Source organism: Mustela nigripes, chromosome 8 (assembly GCF_022355385.1).
Source record: "Mustela nigripes isolate SB6536 chromosome 8, MUSNIG.SB6536, whole genome shotgun sequence".
NCBI lineage: Eukaryota > Metazoa > Chordata > Mammalia > Carnivora > Mustelidae > Mustela > Mustela nigripes.
In genome coordinates this window covers 21,367,093-21,386,251 of record NC_081564.1, presented here as the reverse complement: position 1 = coordinate 21,386,251, position 19,159 = coordinate 21,367,093, and the positions used below count along the sequence as shown (strand labels likewise).

The window sequence follows — 19,159 nt, the reverse complement described above, 5'->3', positions numbered from 1 at the left end:
TGTAACTCTAGGGAATTTCACATTTTGTAATTTACTTCAAAAAAGGCGAATGCGCGGGGGGGGGGGGGGGGCGGGGCGGTGGTTGTCCCGGATTGCCGCATTCTAATGTCCTCGGGCCTAAACCGCTCCCCAGCTGCCAGGGCAGGAGCCTCAAACCTCCCCGCGTGCCAGCGGGCTGAGGGCAAACCCCGGGACCCTCGTCTGAACACATGAAACAAAAAAAGTATGCTCGTAGCTGACAACTGGGAAATGCACATTAAAGTACTTCGCATGCACTCCTACCACGCGGACCTGACGACGCCCGGGTTTGTGCAAACTTAAGAGCCAAGCCTAGGGGCGCCTGGGTGGCTCAGTGGGTTAAGCCGCTGCCTTCGGCTCAGGTCATGATCTCAGGGTCCTGGGATCGAGTCCCACATTGGGCTCTCTGCTCAGCAGGGAGCCTGCTTCCCTCTCTCTCTCTCTCTGCCTGCCTCTCCATCTACTTGTGATTTCTCTCTGTAAAATAAATAAATAAAATCTTAAAAAAAAAAAAAAAAAAAAAAAAGAGCCAAGCCTAGTTCTAAAACGCCCAATTTCACTTTCTAAAGGCTATTTCGCGGAATTTCTTGCCAGGCTTTTTTTTCATGCAAGCCTGACTGGCTTGCGCTCTCTGCCCCCCGCGATTTTGCGCTCCGCTCGCGGCGCCGATGTGGCGCAGGAGATAAAATGTGGTCGGGCAGAGGGGACACCCGTCCGTCAGTCTCGGGGAAGGGTCATCAGTCCGGAAATCTACCCGTTTGGAATTAGACCCAGTCGTCCGGGTGGAAATCCGTCAGCCTAGGGGGTAAAATCCGTCGGAGAAGGAAACCCCGACGGGCTCCGTACCCTTCCTGAGGAGCCAGGCAGTCCCCAGGTCCTCCAGGGCCGCGAGCGCCGGACCCCGCCGGTCCCCCGTCCCCCACGGCCCCTCCTTTCCGGGATTGCAGCCTCCACGCTGGACGCTCCGGCCTCGCCCCCTCGGGGCCCGCAGGACCAATGGGCGCCGAGAGCCGCCGCGCGTCACGCGCCGCTGGCCAATCGCGGAGGGCCACGACCGTAGAAAGGCTGGGTGCTGCGAGGCCGCGCGGCGGACGGCGGCGGCGCGCACTGGCGTAGACACTCTCGGGCCATGGTGGTGGTGGCACCCGCGCAGAGCCCGGCCGCCGGGGCCCCCAAAGTGCTGCTTCTGTCCGGCAAGCCCGCCGCCGCCGCCGCCGCCGCCGGAGCCCCGGCCGGCCGGGCTCTGCCACTCATGGTGCCGGGCCCGCGAGGGGCCAGCCCCGAGGCGGCAAGCGGGGGGCCGCCCCAGGCACGCAAGCGACAGCGCCTCACGCACCTGAGCCCCGAGGAGAAGGCGCTGCGGAGGTGGGCGAGGGTCGGGGCGCGGACCCTGAGGGCGAAGGGCTGGGAGCCGGATCCGAAGCCGGGCGCTGGCCGACTGCCGCGCTCGGGCGCCTTGGGCCTGGCAGGTGGGGTGCCAGCGTGGCGCGGGGCGGGGCGGGGCAGGAAGTCGGGAGTCCCGGGCTGCGCCGGCCTTTGTCCCCCACCCCCTTTTCTGACACATTAGGGATGCGTAGAGCTGGGGGTTCGCGCCCTGGGGGTCCAGCCCTCTTGCTATGTGACCACAGACCTGTCATTCAGTTTTTCTGAATTGGGGCGGTGGCTTGGACTCGATTGACCTACTTTTTTTTGGAGGCGTGCGGGGTTGAAATGACAGTTGTGGAGAGGGCTGTGAGCTCTGTGAGGCTCACTAGTCAGACTTAGTCTCCACGCTCTTAAGAGTGATTTATGTATTCATGAGGTCTTTGAAAGGATTGAGTGAGAAAGACGTAGCACCCAACCCAGTTCTCCGTAAATATTAGTTCTTTTGTGGTCATTGTGCCTTTTGTGATTATAAGTGCCTCCTTGAGCTGACGCGGGGCCCAGCCGTCCGGGGACTTCCCGGAATGCCAGCCAGGGCTAAAGGCATCGGCCTCTCCTCTGTTTGAGTTATACGGGGGAGTAAAAATGGGAGGAGGAAATCTCTTATGATGCAAGCTGAGTAGTGCTTGTGTCCTTCGTGCTTGCTGTGGCCGGGGTGCGACGGGGGTGTGGATGACGCAGTATGAGGGAGAGTGAAGCAGTTCTTCAAGCCAGATCCGCGAAACGCTGTTTTTTGTTTTGTTTTTATTGCGGGGAGGAGCCTGGAGTGTATTTTACTTTAGTTTACCTTATATGAATAGTAAATGAAAATGAAAACACCAGCTGGCTAAGTTCTCAAAGATAAAAATAAGGTTTGAGATGACTTAGTGTGGTATGCCTCTTTTGTTCTCAGGAAACTGAAAAACAGAGTAGCAGCCCAGACTGCCAGAGACCGAAAGAAAGCTCGAATGAGTGAGCTGGAACAGCAAGTGGTAGATTTGGAGGAAGAGGTAAAAATACTTAAGGTCAAACTCTTTTATTGTATATCCTTCCTTGGTGAATGTTCTGATTTTGCTGCCCATCCCAAGTTGTTCTGTCTCAGTTGAACGTTAATTAAAAGTTAAACTGAAAAAAAAAAAAAAGTTAAACTGAAAAAAAGAAGAATCTAAATTAGGATAGATAGATAATTAAATGATTAAGTGGTGAAGCTTGATGAGAGCAGAAGTGGTTGACCCTCTGGCATTTGGTGCTAGATCTGACTCAGAGTTGGTGAATTACATTATAACTTTTATCAAGTTAGTACTAAGAAATTCATAAGAGCAGATAGAAAATCATTGCTTAAACCTGAGACCCTTCCTGGCTTGGCCAAAAGTCCACTAACTGTTCCCTTCCCCTTCTAGGGCCCACTTATTACCTAATCTTATATTGTTGCCAGCTATACATCTTGAATATATAAGGATTTCACACACACACACGCACGCGCGCACACACACATACACACACACACACACTTTATAACATATTTTGATTTTATGGTCCACCATTACCACTTCTGTTACAACCTGCTAGTTCAAGATAGGATTTTTTTTTTTTTTTTTTGGCCATCATATCAAAATTAAAGCCACAAGTCACCCTTTGCTGAGGTCTCAATGAGTAGTTGCAAGCATTGTTATTTGTGACCCCCACACACACACCCTGACATGGCACTTACTTTTCGTAACCATGACCTTCCTTCAAATACCTACTGTGAACCAACTGTATAAGCAGAGTTTTCCAAAAGGTCAAGGAGAAGGAAAGGAAACCAACCATAGTGAAACTAAGTGAAAGAACTGGATGTTTTAATAGCTTCTTCTTGAACTTACTTCCAGAACCAAAAACTTTTGTTAGAAAATCAACTTTTGCGAGAGAAAACTCATGGCCTTGTAGTTGAGAACCAGGAGTTAAGACAGCGCTTGGGGATGGATGCCCTGGTTACTGAAGAGGAGGTGGAGACCCAGACCAAGGTAATACATCCCATTTATCTGATGTCTTACGTGAGAACTGGTTCTAAGTGACATGACCCCTTAATGACACTCATTTTTCAACTGTGTAGTGGATAGTACTAATTCCTAATAATTAAAGCAAGTTACACAGCTCTCTAAGAGCAAATACTAACAAATACCGATAGCCAATGAGATGTACCCTATCACTGGTAAGGAGAACCAGAAAAAGAGAGCCAGTCAAATCTAACTGAATGCTCCTAAAACTGTAGTAGTTCTTTGATGAATATGAATGAGTAGAGAAAGGATTTACTGTGGTAGTGACACCCCTCTGGTAGAAGGTGATTATAGGTTTTAATGCACAGACATGGCTTATTTATTGACAGCACCTAAGGGGTCTAAGATTGATAGTAGGGCAGTTGTACTCTGTGAAGGTAATGTTCAGAACAAACTTAAAAAATTACTGTCCAAAAGGAATTGGGGCCTAAATTCACTATGGAACTTTATTACTTAAGAAAATCAGTATGGGGGTGCCTGGGTGGCTCAGTGGGTTAAAACCTTCAGCTCAGGTCATAGTCTCAGGGTCCTGGGATCAAGCCCGGCATCGGGCTCTCTGCTCAGCGGGGAACCTGCTTCCCTCCCCCCCTCTCTCTGCCTGTCTCTCTGCCTACTTGTGATCTCTGTTTGTCAAATAAATAAATAAAATCTTTAAAAAAAGAAAATCAGTATAGGACAGGGGCGCCTAGGTGGCTCAGTGGGTTAAAGCCTCTGCCTTTGGCTCAGGTCATGATCCCAGGGTTCTGGGATTGAGCCCCTCATCGGGCTCTCTGCTCTGTGGGGAGCCTACTTCCTTCTCTCTCTGCCTGCCTCTCTGCCTACTTGTGATCTCTATCTGTTGAATAAATAAATAAATAAATCTTTTAAAAAAAAAAAAACAAAATTACTATGGGGCACCTGGGTGGCTGCCTTTGGCTCAGGTCATGATCTTGGGCTGGGATCAAGCCCTACATCGGGGTCTCTGCTCAGTGGGAAGCTTGTTTCTCTCTCCCTCTGCTGCTCCCCCTGCTTCTGCTCTTCACTCTCTGTCAAATAAATAAATAAAATCCTAAAAAGAAAAAAGAAAATTATTATGGAAGGGCGCCTGGCTGGTTCAATTGCTAGAGCATGAGACTTTCAATCTCAGGATTGTGAGTTCAAGTCCACTTTGGGTGCAGAGATTACTTAAGCTAAAATCTGGGGAGTGGAGTGCCTGGGTGGCTCAGTGGGTTAAGCCTCTACCTTTGGCTCAGGTCATGGTCTCAGGGTCCTGGGATTGAGCCCCACATAGGGTTCTCTGCTCAGCAGAGAGCCTGCTTCCCTTTTCCCTTTGCCTGCCTATCTCTGCCTGCCTCTCTGCCTATTTGTGATCTCTTTGTGTTAAATTAAACAAACAAAAAAATCTTTAAAAAAAATTAAGATTTTATTTATTTGAGAGTGTACATACATATGCACAAGCAGGGGGGACAGGTAGAGAGAGAGTAGATTCCCTGCTGTGGTACTTGATCCCAGGACTCTGAGATCATGACCTGAGTTGAAGACAGATGATTAACTGACTGAGCCACCCAGGTGCCCCTAAAAGTAACATTTTTTTTTTAAAGATTTTATTTATTTATTTGATAGAGACACAGCAAGAGAGGGAACACAAGCAGGGGGAGTGGGAGAGGGAGAAGCAGGCCTCCTGGGGAGCAGGAAGCCAGATGCGGGGCTCTACCCCAGGACCCCCGGACCATGACCTGAGCCGAAGGCAGACACCAAACGACTGAGCCACCCAGGTGCCCCTAAAAGTAACATCTTAATAAAAAACACAAACATTATTATAGAGAGTATAATTGAAGATATTTAGGAATATCAGCCCTTCCTGAACCTTTGCTTGGGGCATAAAGATGTTTCATTGCATAGAAAATGACAGAAATTAGTCTTCCATCCCTTCTCTCTTCTTGAGGACTCAATAAAATGGAAATAAATGAAGGTAAGGGAAAGATTTCAGCTCTAAAGCATAGTTTTCTAGCTTTCTTGAAAGTTGAGACTCCCAGGTGCCTAGTGAGCATTTCCTTGAAGACTGCAGTTTGAGCTGTTGCCATTGGTCTTCGCAGGGGAATGGAGCGAGGCCAGTGGCCGGGTCTGCTGAGTCCGCAGCACTCAGACTACGTGCACCTCTGCAGCAGGTGCAGGCCCAGTTGTCACCCCTCCAGAACATCTCCCCATGGATTCTGACAGCGTTGACTCTTCAGACTCTGAGGTAGGGGTTTTTTGGATTTTGTTAAGAGAATTATAACTAGTTAATTCATCTCTCTGATGTCTGACATTCCCAGCCATTCAGAGGAGGGCAGTAGAAGTTAGTTTTGGTTGGGTTACAGGTGAACATCGACTACCTTCCTATCTCCTTGTGATTTGGACATAGAGTGAGGTATAGATGAATGGGTCTGTGGGACTCGGTGGTCATCCTATTATGATTAATTTACATTGTGGGACCTAGTAATAAGTATTCTAGGTAAATTTCAGTACCTTCTGATGGTTGGATTCTATTTAACTTTTGCCTCTTGCAGTCTGATATCCTGTTGGGCATTCTGTTCAACTTGGATCCAGTCATGTTCTTCAGATGTCCTTCCCCAGAGTTTCCCAGCCTGGAGCAGCATCCAGAAGCCCATCCAGAAGGACCCAGTTCCTTACCAGCCTCCCCTTCTCCATCACTGGGGACGACATCAGCCAAGCTGGAAGCCATTAATGAACTGATTCGTTTTGATCACGTATACACCAAGCCCCTAGTCTTAGAGATACCCTCTGAGACAGAGAGCCAAGCTAATGTGGTAGTGAAAATTGAGGAAGCACCTTTCAGCCCCTCAGAGAAAGATCACTCTGAATTCACTGTCTCAGTGAAGGAAGAACTTGTAGAAGATGACTTCATTCCAGAGCTGGGCACCTCAGATCTACTTTCATCCAGCCACTGCCTGAAGCCATCTTCCTGTCTACTGGATGCTTATAGTGACTGTGGATATGAGGGCTCCCCTTCTCCCTTGAGCGACATGTCCTCTCTGCTTGGTGTAGACCATTCTTGGGAGGAAACTTTTGCTAATGAACTCTTTCCTCAGCTGATTAGTGTCTAAGGAATGATCCAGTGCTGTTACCCTTTTCTTTTGACCATTATAACTGCCTGGAAGATAGCAAAGAAGCCTGTGCTTCATTTTAAAAAGCCAAAGTAGAGGGTGTACAGTGCTAGGGAATTCCTTTAAAGTATTTGTCTGTTAAACTGTATAGGTCACCCCAAGTATTGTCTTTGTCATCCAGCAGTCCAAGGTACTCAGATATATTACTACAATCCAGAATTACAGTTTTTGAGGTTATACCCTTAAGGGCAATAGTCTGCCCTAAAATTCTTATGTAAGGGTCATCAGACAAGCATCTTAGACATGAAATTTATGAGTGGCCCTTTAACATTTCTTTTACTCCTTCTTGGCATCCCGGGCTTGCCTCCAATTTTAAGTCCTTTAGTTTGCTTCTGCAAGCAGAGAACCTACCTGAGGGGGCTCCTTTCCCTCATGTACAGTTCACGTAAAGATCAAGAATCTTGTGTAAAACTATGGAAATTTACTATGTAAATGCTTGATGGAATCTTTCCCTGCTAGTGTAATTTTTGGAAGGTGCTTTCTCCATTTATTTAAAACTACCTGTGCAATTAAAAAGTGCAATGCAGTGTCTTTGTTCTTGGGTAAGTCTTACTGTTTTCTCTAGGTGTTTCACTGTTTGCCATGATAGTGATTTACCCAGCTTCAGTGAGCATGCCACTTTTTAAAGGTTTTTTTTCCCCCTTAGTTATTACCTGCTTCAGTTTCTGACTGCTGTAAGTGATATAATCTACTCTTTGAGCAGTTACTGTATTTCTGAGTTTCTTTAACCTAACTGGCCAATATCACAGATTAGTAAGTGGCAGAGCTAGAATGCTTAACATGCTAAGAGAAGGACATGCCATTAAATACCAAGATTCTCTTGCCATTATTATAAGGATTAAGAACATTTTCTAGACTCAAACTCCCCTGGGTTTAACTCCGCCACTGGTTAGCCAGATAACCCTGGACATATAATATCACTTCCTCACCGGGGCGCCTGGGTGGCTCAGTGGGTTAAGCCGCTGCCTTCGGCTCAGGTCATGATCTCAGGGTCCTGGGATCGAGCCCCGCATGGGGCTCTCTGCTCTGCAGGGAGCCTGCTTCCCTCTGTCTCTCTCTGTCTGCCTCTCCATCTACTTGTGATTTCTCTCTGTCAAATAAATAAATAAAATCTTAAAAAAAAAAAATATCACTTCCTCACCTATGCAGTGGCATAACAGTCAACCTCTCTAAAGGTTGGTAGAGGATTCAAAGAGATGATGCATCTTAAGTTCTTGGTATACATATACCAGGCACCATCCCAAGCACTCAAAAGTTAGCTCTTCCCTTAATTCACTTTGGAGAGAGTTTGAACTTAGAGAATTAGATAACCTCTAGAACTTGCTTCACAGAAGAATGAACCTGTTTAAGAAATAAAACCTGACACATTACTATTATCTGAAAACTATAGAAATGATAACCTCATCATCATCCATGTGTAAAACTTTTCCTTGGGAATCTTTTATTTTTCCCCCTTTGGGAATCTTCTTAAAAGACACTGAAGGACTTCCCTCATTTATAGAAAACATCTCACCTATACCAGGATCCTATGTCAATATTAAGTCTACCACTACAGCAGTCAGAGTGAATGAGTATTGACTAAAGGTAGGATTCAAAAGATCTCAAGCAGCAAGACCAAGCATGCTCTACTTTCAGCCAAGTACAAGAGATCGTGGTGTGACTGGAAGCATGTCCACAAGACAGGCTAAAATCCCTGGTTACAAAAGCCAGAGCTCAATCCTAGTCTGTGGCAACACAAGCTTACCTAGGCTCAATTTTCCCTTTTTTGTTTTAAAATTTATTTCTCTTAGTAATTTCTTCACCCAATGTGGGGCTCAGACTCACAACCTGAGATCAAGAGTTTCACATTCTTCTGAGTGAGCCAGCCAGGCACCTCTAGGCTGTTTATGGTAAATGTAGAGAACCTCCAGCAGTCCCCATGATTAAAAACTGATCACCTGATTTTCTATAACTGAAAACTTAAAGTGCTGGGAATCTATTTAAGGATTGTCTAAGCAAATGTAATTACAGATGCATTTTAGCTACTCTCCATAATAGAAGCATCTGGAGATTGAGGTTCAAATAATTTACATTCAATGACATCACATGAAAGCAGCAGCTGTACTGGCAGGAATAACACACAGGACATATATAACCTGTGTCGGTCATTGGGGTTTTCATTTTCTGCACAGAGGGGTGAAAATGACTAAACACTGCCCAGTCTCGAGAAAACACCCGGTATTTAAGGAGAGCTCATTGAAACAAACTGGTCAGAAATAAAAATCAAGACATTTGTCTGCAAAGGGCTCCTGGGTGGCTCAGTGGGTTAAGCCGCTGCCTTTGGCTCAGGTCATGATCTCAGGGTCCTGGGATCGAGCCCTGCATCGGGCTCTCTGCTCCACAGGGAGCCTGCTTCCCTCTCTCTCTCTCTGCCTGCCTCTCTGCCTACTTGTGATCTCTGTCTGTCAAATAAATAAATAAAATCTTAAAAAAAAAAAAAAAGACATTTGTCTGCAAAACCAAAGCAAGATTTCTATTAAATGCAGAGGGTTGTCCATAAATGAAACAATCAGGTGGCAAATGTCTTCATACCATTTCCCTAAGCCTCGTAACACCAATCTATGTGTGCCTCCTTCCTTTTCTACTAGGTATGCTATTGGAGCAAAATAAAGACAGAACTGTAGGCAAAAGGTAACTTGGCTGACTCCAGGAATATTTCATGGCATCAGTTAAATTCTAATATCCTATGAAATTTTAACTTCATGACTTCTTGAATTCATTAAAGGACAGGAAAACTGGCTTGTTTACCCACTCAGCAGTTGTTGAAAGACAACACCCTTGTCTTGCTGGAGCTGTAGTCAAAATGCATGCCATTCATCTCTAAAATGCCACTGACAGGGCGCCTGGGTGGCTCAGTTGGTTAAGTCACTGCCGTCAGCTCAGGTCAGGATCCTAATACTGGGATCAAGTCCCATATCAGGCTTCCTCTACTCTGCAAGGAGCCTGCTTCTCCACTCTCCTTGCTTGTGCTCTGTCAAATAAAATCTTTAAAGCTAAAAAAAAATAAAATGCCACTGACAGAGCATTTGCACCAAATGGATATATACAAAAGTATATTTTCTCAAGGGGTTTAATGTTACATTGACTGAACCACACTTTATTGTGGATTATGTTGATGAAGTCTAAATGACATTTTAGATATTCTATGAAATCACTATAAAACCACCGGTCAAGTGGGAAGAACACTGAAGCTGATTAAGTTCAATTATAATCAAAATTATCACTATCTATTTAGCTTTAGTTTCCAAATATGTAAAATAAATTAGATAGCTCTTAGCTGTGATTTCCAAATTTTGGTGATAAACAATATCCTGAGTTTTCTGTAATTACAACCCAAACTTAACTCTGCCTCACCACACATCAAGGACCCACATCATCAAGCCAAAGTTGTAAATATGCAGGCAATACTGCCACCCAGTGACCTGTCAACTCTTAAAGAAATGACCACATAACTGAACATTATGGAATTTACCTATTCCATTTTCAATGGTCCTAAACCTGTAAAAAACAAAAAACAAACAAACAAAAAAAAACAACAACTGTGAACTCTACCATTTCCAGCTGTTTATTTAAACATTTTTGAAGACTGTCACTACTGTTGTCCGAACAGTGGCAGTCAATTACCACTGCCAATCAATGCTGTTGACAGCAGTGAATTGGTAGAGTGGTAAGCATTCTGTAAGCATTTAGAACAGCAAAACAGTCTGCCTATTTTGGAAATACTGAATTCACTTATACAGCTTAACTTTAACCCAACATAATCACCCTCTCAAATTTAAGACCCTCACTGATACAAATGCTTTTTCTTTCTTATTATTTTTTTATTTGAGAGAGGGGAGAGGGGCACAGGGAGAAGCAGACTCCCCTGGACTCAAGGATCACGACCTGAGCCAAAGGCAGATGCTCACTCGACTGAGCCACCCAGGCACCCATGAATTCTGCTTTAAATACAATTTAGAAGCCAGCAGAGGTAGCTGATTTTGTTTACTTATGGCAGGAATACAAATACCTCATGAAGTCAAAGCACTTAAGAAGTTTTATTGAAAACAATAAAATACAGAAACACCAGATTCTTGTTTGAAAGTAAAATTGACAGCATCTCCCAGAACGTTCCTAGTACTGTACCATTCTGGTCACTATTAATGAAAAACCAAGTTTTCAAATCCAAAATAATTAATGAACCTGCTTATAATAAGCATCATTCTCATGGTTCTAGCCCCTACCCTATTTTCCTAAAATTTTACATTTGCACCTTTTCAAAAATGAGCAAGTTTTGTTTTTGTTTCTTCTTTTTTAAATGACTGATTAAATTTGTGAGAACTGAACTTTATATTAAAAAAAAATACACACACACACCCTACTCAAACTCAGAGAAAATATACATTTGTTCATTAAAGCTCACCTGCTTTAGATCATTTTTCTCTTCACACATTAGCATAGTAAGCCAATGTTTGATCCATGCTTCAAAAGTTGTACAAAATAAAAAGACCTGTTGATTCCCTAAGGAAACCTTAAGGCAAAAGCAAAAGTCTTACACTACAGAAGAAAAACAAAGCAGAGGCATGGAGACTGTGGAGACGGCTCAGATGAATAAGCACCACAAGGATGAAGAAAATTTCTGTACAAACATATGCAAAAGGATAAAGTTTAAAAAGGAGCATTAAACATCCATTTTCCTACAGAAATAATCACGTGAGATAATCTGACTCCTGAAACAAGTTGTTTGGATTTTAATTAACAGACTCTTCATTCTCTCCTGTATTTTACCAGTGGTATCAGAGCCCTGTTCTGGAGCTCTTCTTCCTTTTCCTCATACAGACCTCGGATCAGAGGCCTGGCTCACAATTCCTACCAAAGACTATCTTAGTGTGTTTTGGGTCCTTCTTTGGAAAGTTGTCAACTCCCCTTCTGCCCTAACACTGGGACTAACTCCAAATCCTGGGCATTCACTTCATGTTTTTGAGTCATACCAGAAGAAACTTTTAGGAAGGCGATTTCTTTAAGGCTACAAACTTTTTAAGTTGGTCCCATTAAACAATGACCTAAAGGCAGGAGTTTTTCAAACGGCATGAATCAAACACTTGCACATCTCAACAGAATACAGTTTACATTCATCTCTAAATCTGAGATTAAGAAACTATTAGCTGGTTTCCAACTGGTTTTAATACTGGTTTGAAGTTTGAATTTTATTGTGTAGACATTAAATATTGTTTAAATATTAAACATTAAATCTTTTCCTGACTGTCCAGACAGAAACAGAGAAAGCAAGAACAGGCAAGGGAAGAAACAGTCCAATTAACAGACTTGTTACTTCTATGCCATCTGTAACAAGGGGAGGGATTTCAGCATGGGTTTCGAAAATGTCTGGGAGCTTGTTTCTAAAAAGTCACCTCTACTTGGCATAAGCCATTTTTTTCCCCCTACACAAGGTATCTGAGTCCTACAAAGGGGGAAAAATACCCAGAAAACAAAACAAAAAGAACTGGGGTGGTCTCCTGTTGTGTGATGTAAGGGCAAGTATTACACTATTACACTCATTTAATAAGTTATAGTGGATACTTCCGTAGCACTAAAGGAAGTGTTATTTTACTCGGCACTACTGAGTCCTTGCCACACAGAAGAGCCCTTCCTGAGAAATAAAGAACTTCAATCATGGTTATCCCCAAAGGGCACCTTGAGCCTGGTTTAGTTCCTCAAGATGAAGATGTCCCACACTAGCAGGAAGCCATTCTCTAGGTTTACTGCACAACAGCTAAAGTACCAGGCAAAGAGGTTGGTTCAGTAACTCTCAATGTCACTTACCATTTCAGTTAATTATTGTCATTGTTTTCTACATTAACACTAAAAATACTCAACTTGCTAATATAGGTACAATCTTTTTAAAAATACCTATCAATGCTGGGCTTTGCTGACATGGCAGTTCCTTGGGATTACTTAAGGGAGGCTTCTCCCATAACTAATATGAACATAGGGTTACCTCACTATCACTTTTTAATGATCACTCAAAGTTAATTAAGTTGTAAACATTCCTGAATAACCGGGCTTATCAATTATGCAAGGGAAACCAAGGAGCAACTGTAGCACATGGCAAAAAAGCCTTGAAGGAAAAACCTTTTTTGTATTTTCATTGCCATTTTCAGAGGCTACTAAGTGAGCCACAATGCTACCAGCTATTTAATCAACGTAGCTACACAGAATTGACAATATACAAGTTTCAGAGCCTCTGTTAAATCTCTTGGCAATAGGCTAAGCTACCTTCCTCCCTCCTCTTCCCAATTTTACAGAGTCACCACTATAAACAAGCTCTGTTCTATACACGCAGTTGTGACTCGGCTGTCAGGGTACAGCCATAGTAGGAGCATCCTTCTTTCTTAATGCATTGTTTCAAATTCAAGTGTCTGAATATTCGCCAACTATCTGAATGGTTTACACAATGTGATAGATGATTTAAGTCACCCTCAGACACACAGCTTTTATACTTGCCTTTGCAGGCTGCAACTTCCATTCCCTTAATAAGCCCTGTGGAAAACTCTTTTCCCTTGAGACAAGCTTCCATAGCAAAAAGTTGGATTCACGAAATGGCTACCCAAAATGAGAGTCCCACCCCAAATCACAGGTGGAGATATTATTACACCCGTTTCATAAAACTTTCAAGTCCCTATACTATACAAATACAAGTAGGCTCACAACTAAATACATGAGCCTTCTAAAATTTGACAACGTTAGCATAGAAACTGGTTTCTAGAGTTCCATCTCTTCTTCTGTGCAAGCAGCTGTCTCCAAACTATTGTAAACAGGCAGCCCTGTTTGCTGAGGTTCCAAGAACAGTTCAGTTCTCCCAGGGAAGGCAGGGCCAGCAGCTGCATGCTTAGTTTGGCTCTCTCCTGTATAGTTCTTAGCATTAGATGTCGGCTTTGGCTTATCAGAAAGAAGTTCAGGGAGAGGTTTCCACAGCACAAGCTCCATGGAAGGACGGCTCCTAAGACATAAAATACAGTTTCTTATAAAAAAAATTTTAGGATATGGAAATAAAAGATACATGTTGAAAAGTTAATGTTTGCTACCAAATATCTAGAGTTAAGAACTGAGAGAATTAAAATAGGAGATTTTATGATGATCTAAAAAGATCTTTAGAAAGGTCAAACACATACAATTTTATAGTTCTGCTCATATTTTTAGAGATTTATTTAGAGAAGACACGCATGCGTACAAGTAAGTGAGGGGAGGAGCAGAGAGAGGGAAACAGAGAGAGAGAATCCCAAGCGGACTCCCCACTGATCATGAAGCAGGCCATGGGGCTCGATGCCAGGACCCTGAATCATGACCTAAAGTGAAACCAAGAGTCAGATGCTTAACAGACTAAGCTACTTGGATGCCTCTGTTCTGCACGTTTTTAACCAACCTACTAGTTGTACTGATGCTGTGATTAAAAGTAATATAGGAGTGCCTGGCTGGCTCAGTCAGTAGAGCATGCAACTCTTGATCTTGGGGTTTTAAGTTCCAGGCCCATGTTGGGTATAGAGATTACTCAAGATCTTTAAAATAAAAGCAATATAAACATCCAATGTAAAATAATAGAGGCCCTTGATTTAATGTAAAATTCCTTAAACTGTGATTAGTATTAGTAGGTATGAGCTACTACCTTGTACTAAACCTTTATAAATGAAAATGAAATACTGACCAAACACATTAAACATATCTCTGTTATGCATTCTGCTTAGTACAGCTACAAAGCAGAATGCTTTTTGCAGTAAGTACAAACGATTATGGCCCCAATGCCTACCTGCCCCCATGGTTTGATAGTTTCTGGGACCCAAAGGCAAGTAAAACAAACCACAATGAATAGTACCCCGAAATGCTAGCTTCTGGAAAACTACCAAGAGCAAAAAGTGCTCTTTTTTAGGCTGTAGGACAGCATGGCCTGCTTACTCTTGGCTAAATTAACTACCCACCCTTAGAGTTAGGTAGTTAATTATATACCGAAGTTAGGGAGCTAATGCAAAACTTCTGTGATCTAACATCAGCTGATGGATGCCCGGGTGGCTCAGTAGTTTAAGCAGCTGCCTTCGGCTCCGGTCATGATTTCAGGGTCCTGGGATTGAGCCCTACATTGGGCTCTCTGCTCGGCGGGGAGCCTGCTTCCTCCTCTCTCTCTCTGCCTGCCTCTCTGCCTGCTTGTGGTCTCTGTCAAATAAATAAATGAAATCTTAAAAAATAAATAAATAAAAATAAAATAAAATAACATCAGCTGAACCCATTGTGGCCACAGGCAATACTTATCTACCTGGCATCACTCAGACTGCTGTTCTCAAGAGATTTTTTCAGATACCTGACACCTACCCTCATACGGAGTTATCAAATCTACCTGCAGTTTTTTCTAGGCAATAAATAGCACTTTAAACCAGACTATTATTTTACACATGCTTCAGATCATGTAAGCTCAAGGACTATAAGAATTACAGAGCTATCATTAGTTCTGGTGTTAATAGCCCCAGGCTGCTTCATTTTTAAGGCTCTGATGTTTGCTTTCTAGTTTCCTCTCCTGTCCTCACACTATACTGTCACTACTCCCTAGGAGTTTTTTTCTCACTTCCTGTTCCAGTGTTTCTACTCTAATGGAAACCAGGTAACTGAGCTCATTAAACTTTGTGGTACTTCTATTGACTATTGGGAGATTTCTTTTGGTATGTTTTCTAAGTCTCAGTGGTCTTCCTGGATAACGGAGAGCCTGGTAAACAAGAACTTTTGAAATGTGGTTCCTATATCCTATGACACGAATTTAGGAGAATGGGCTCTCTTGCCAATCCTCCCAACCCCAAACATTAGACAGTGTGTTTCAGGACTTCAAAAGAATTCGTGGTTAAGGGACGCCTGGGTGGCTCAGTTGGTTGGACGACTGCCTTCGGCTCAGGTCATGACCCTGGAGTCCCGGGATCAAGTCCCGCATCAGGCTCCCAGCTCCATGGGGAGTCTGCTTCTCTCTCTAACCTTCTCCTCGTTAATGCTCTCTCTCAAGTAAATAAATAAAATCTTTAAATAAAGAAAAAAAAAAAAGAATTGGGGGTTAAGAAGGTAAGGCAGCCACTCAATGCTGAGTGTGCTTGTCCGTCTCCCTCTGCTCCTCTCCCTGTGCTGTCTCTAAAAAATAAGTAAGTTTTTAAAAATAAATAAATGGAAACTAGGAACCAACACTTACATGGACTCAATCATTTTCTTTGTAAAGACTTCATCAAACTCCCTCTTCAAACCTGTTTTCATGGTGTCAGAAAGAACAAGACTGGGGAGATGGTTAATATTTCTGTCAGCTTCCACTTCTTCATCCTCATCAATTATCCTAAATAAAGACAGCAGAAGCAGAGAAAGAAAAATTTAGTCGAGTTATTATATATTCTAGCAATTAGACAAAATTTAAAAAAAAGAGCAACAGGTGCTATAGGAAAAGATCAAGTAAAATATGAGGCTCTGAGTGAAAAAAGTACATACAGGAGAGTTGCTCAATGTTTCACTTAAAAATTTTTACATCAGGGGCGCCTGGGTGGCTCAGTGGGTTAAGCCGCTGCCTTCGGCTCAGGTCATGATCTCAGGGTCCTGGGATCGAGTCCCGCATCGGGCTCTCTGCTCGGCAGGGGCCTGCTTCCTTCCCTTCCCCTCTCTCTGCCTGCCTCTCTGCCTACTGTGATCTCTCTCTGTCAAATAAATAAATAAAATCTTTAAAAAAAAAAAAAATTTTTTACATCAGATGCAATCACATTTAAAGAATGTGTCCCTGGAAACTACCATAAACCAAAAAATTAATATTCCCAGATAGTGCAGTTCTATGAGAAGAGTTTGACATTAAATGTGTCGACTTTGAGTTCTCAAATTTTCATAGTCTGAGAGGTTGAAGATTACTGTTACCACCAAATGATGAATTAGACTAGCTTAAGAGTAGAGATATCACATGGGAACTGCAATAAGCCAATGATACAAGCTACCCGTTTACCTGTCCTCGATTTCTTGAAGCCTCCTTCGTGCAACTTCACACTGTGGTTCTCCTGTTGTCTGATCCATCTCTTCACATATAACATCTAACATGCCAGGTGCAGAGAGGCCACTAGTGCACGGATTTACTCCATGACTCTCTATATCCTGATGTGCACAAAGAATCCAGTCATTAGGACCAGCACAGAGCCCTGCTTCAGTTAGCCTTTTCTTTCTTACTGGACAACTGGAAAAACAAAAAACAAAACCTCAATGAAAATTCAGTCATATAGGGCGCCTGGGTGGCTCAGTGGGTTAAGCCGCTGCCTTCGGCTCAGGTCATGATCTCAGGGTCCTGGGATCGAGTCCCGCATCGGGCTCTCTGCTCAGCAGGGAGCCTGCTTCCTCCTCTCTCTCTGCCTGCCTCTCTGCCTACTTGTGATCTCTCTCTGTCAAATAAATAAATAAAATCTTAAAAAAAAGAAAATTCAGTCATATAAATGTTTATCATTCCTTTCTCTAACCAAACTCTTATATTAAAAAAACTCTGATTTTTGTCAGTGTGTGATTACAAGACAGAAAATCATGCATTTCCTTTTGTCATTCTGACAGCTTCCTTAAGATGTTTTCCTCTACTGCTCTCTACCAAATTAGGCTACACCTGCAAGATTGTGCTTTTTCAGATTAGTGTTCAATGTGGGAATTTAGAGTCATTCCTACTTATTTGGCTCTGGATAGGTCAAGTGGAAAGTAAAGAAACCAAACCACAAGCAGCAATTCAGAACCAGCCATATTTTGTCATGATTCTGCTTGCTCCCTATGGGGATGTGATCCACAGGCATCCTGTCTTCCCTTAGGGCAAAAGATAAATGCTTTATCAGGTCCGTTCCAAGTACTCCAGGTTGCAGAGGATACTGTGATTTCTTGGTCCTCTCAGAAATGTCCAAAGACTGTCATTTGGCTCTGAGCCCCTTACTAATAAGGGTGTAAGTTTTTCTCCTGCTTAAACCATTTTCACTTCCTAGAAAAATTTGTATTACAGAAAGCCCTTAGAGTTCATCAATTTCTTTGTTTTGCAGATTTGGAAACTAAGACCTAGAAAAGCTAAAGTGGCCCCTCCTAAATGTCACATTACGCAGAGCTGCACGTCGGGCACCAGAAGGCAGAGCTCCAAAGTCCTAGCTCTATGTCATTTTCACTGAAACTTATGGCCTCCTTAGGGAAGTTCAAGCTCTTACCATGAAGTAGTATTTGCATATGCTGCAATGTGCCCAGGATGGCTGAAAACTGTCTGAAGAAATTAGACAACTGGTCCTACTCTACTTAAGTGCTCTGACCAGGCGGACTTTACTGCTTGGGCATCAGCAAGTGTGGCCTCAAAACACAGCACAGCTCTGCAACTTAAAAGAATTCATTAATGGCTACCACAGCTTACGAGAAGGAAGTGGCATGTATTCTACAAAAAGAAATTTCTATTCATGTTAAGACTACAAAAATCAACATTAGGGACACCTGGGTGGCTCAGCTGGTTAAGTGACTGCCTTCCACTCAGGTCATAATCCCGCATCAGGCTCCTTGCTCAGCAGAGAGTCTACTTCTCCCTCTGACCCACCCACTTCTCATGCTCTCTCCCGCACGCACGCTCTCTCTCCATCTCTCTCTCTCAAATAAATAAATAAATAAAATCTTTAAAAAATAATAAACATGAAAGTCTCTGGCAATATAAAATCTGACAAATAATGATGTTCTCTTGAACCTAGACTTTTACTGGAATTGACAAATCATTTTTTAAAATGTTTAGTTTTTTGAGGTCTTTTGTGAGTATAGGATTTTTTTTTTTTTTTTAAAGATTTTATGTATTTGAGAGAGACAGAGAGAGAGAGCGCACACACACAAAGGGAGAGGGAGAAGCAGATTCCCCGCTGAGCAGGGAGTCTGATACCGGGCTTGATCCCAGGACCCTAGTGGGATTATGACCTGAGCCAAAGGCAGATACTTGACTGACTAAACCACCCAGCACCCCTTTTCTGAGTATAGTTGACATGCAAAGTTACATTAGTCTTAAGTATACAACAGAGTCTACAAGCTGTATCTTCTGCTATACAATTGTAGCTATCATCTAAATATAAAGAAGCCCTCACAAATTTGCATATCACCCTTGCACAGGGCCCATGCTAATCTTCTCTGTATAGGTCCCATTTTAGTCTACATGGTACCAGAGTAAGCACAAGAATAGTTTATGATTGGTTTTAATTGATAAGAAAATACTAAGACTGTCTAACTATACATCACATGTCTCTGTAATATTTGGATAGTTTTATGGTGTAATGTTTTGAAATCAGAAGAAAACTATACAGGGGCACCTGGGTGGCTCAGTGGGTTAAGCCTCTGCCTTCGGCTCAGGTCATGATCTCAGGGTCCTGGGATCGAGTCCCACATCGGGCTCTCTGCTCAGCAGGGAGCCTGCTTCCTTCTCTCTCTGCCTGCCTCTCAGTGTACTTGTAATTTCTCTCTGTCAAATAAATAAATAAAATCTTAAAAAAAAAAAAAAGAAGAAAA

The 19,159-nt window shown here is 43.0% G+C and overlaps 2 protein-coding genes and 1 non-coding gene across 3 annotated transcripts in view; 1 reads left to right on the top strand and 2 right to left on the bottom strand.

Annotated features, from left to right (window-relative positions):
- The first annotated feature begins 1,082 nt into the window (after positions 1 to 1,082).
- On the top strand, positions 1,083 to 7,128 carry XBP1 (X-box binding protein 1). The gene is given in 6 exon segments (XM_059408740.1): positions 1,083 to 1,383; positions 2,333 to 2,429; positions 3,288 to 3,422; positions 5,531 to 5,590; positions 5,593 to 5,676; positions 5,984 to 7,128. Coding segments are annotated over 6 exon segments (1,170 nt in total). The 5' UTR covers positions 1,083 to 1,147; the 3' UTR covers positions 6,542 to 7,128.
- A 3,530-nt stretch (positions 7,129 to 10,658) lies between these two features.
- CCDC117 (coiled-coil domain containing 117) overlaps positions 10,659 to 19,159 on the bottom strand; it is a 13,161-nt gene continuing 4,660 nt past the window's right edge. Inside the window, exons 3-5 of the mRNA XM_059408739.1 lie at positions 16,623 to 16,847; positions 15,837 to 15,974; positions 10,659 to 13,619 (exon numbers count right to left, since the gene is read on the bottom strand). Of these exons, the coding sequence (XP_059264722.1) occupies positions 13,382 to 13,619; positions 15,837 to 15,974; positions 16,623 to 16,847 (601 nt within the window). The 3' untranslated portion in view covers positions 10,659 to 13,381. The remainder of the gene's footprint in view (positions 13,620 to 15,836; positions 15,975 to 16,622; positions 16,848 to 19,159) is intronic.
- On the bottom strand, positions 18,722 to 18,828 carry LOC132024023 (U6 spliceosomal RNA). The gene has a single exon (XR_009406142.1). It is a non-coding gene; the product is annotated as a U6 spliceosomal RNA (small nuclear RNA).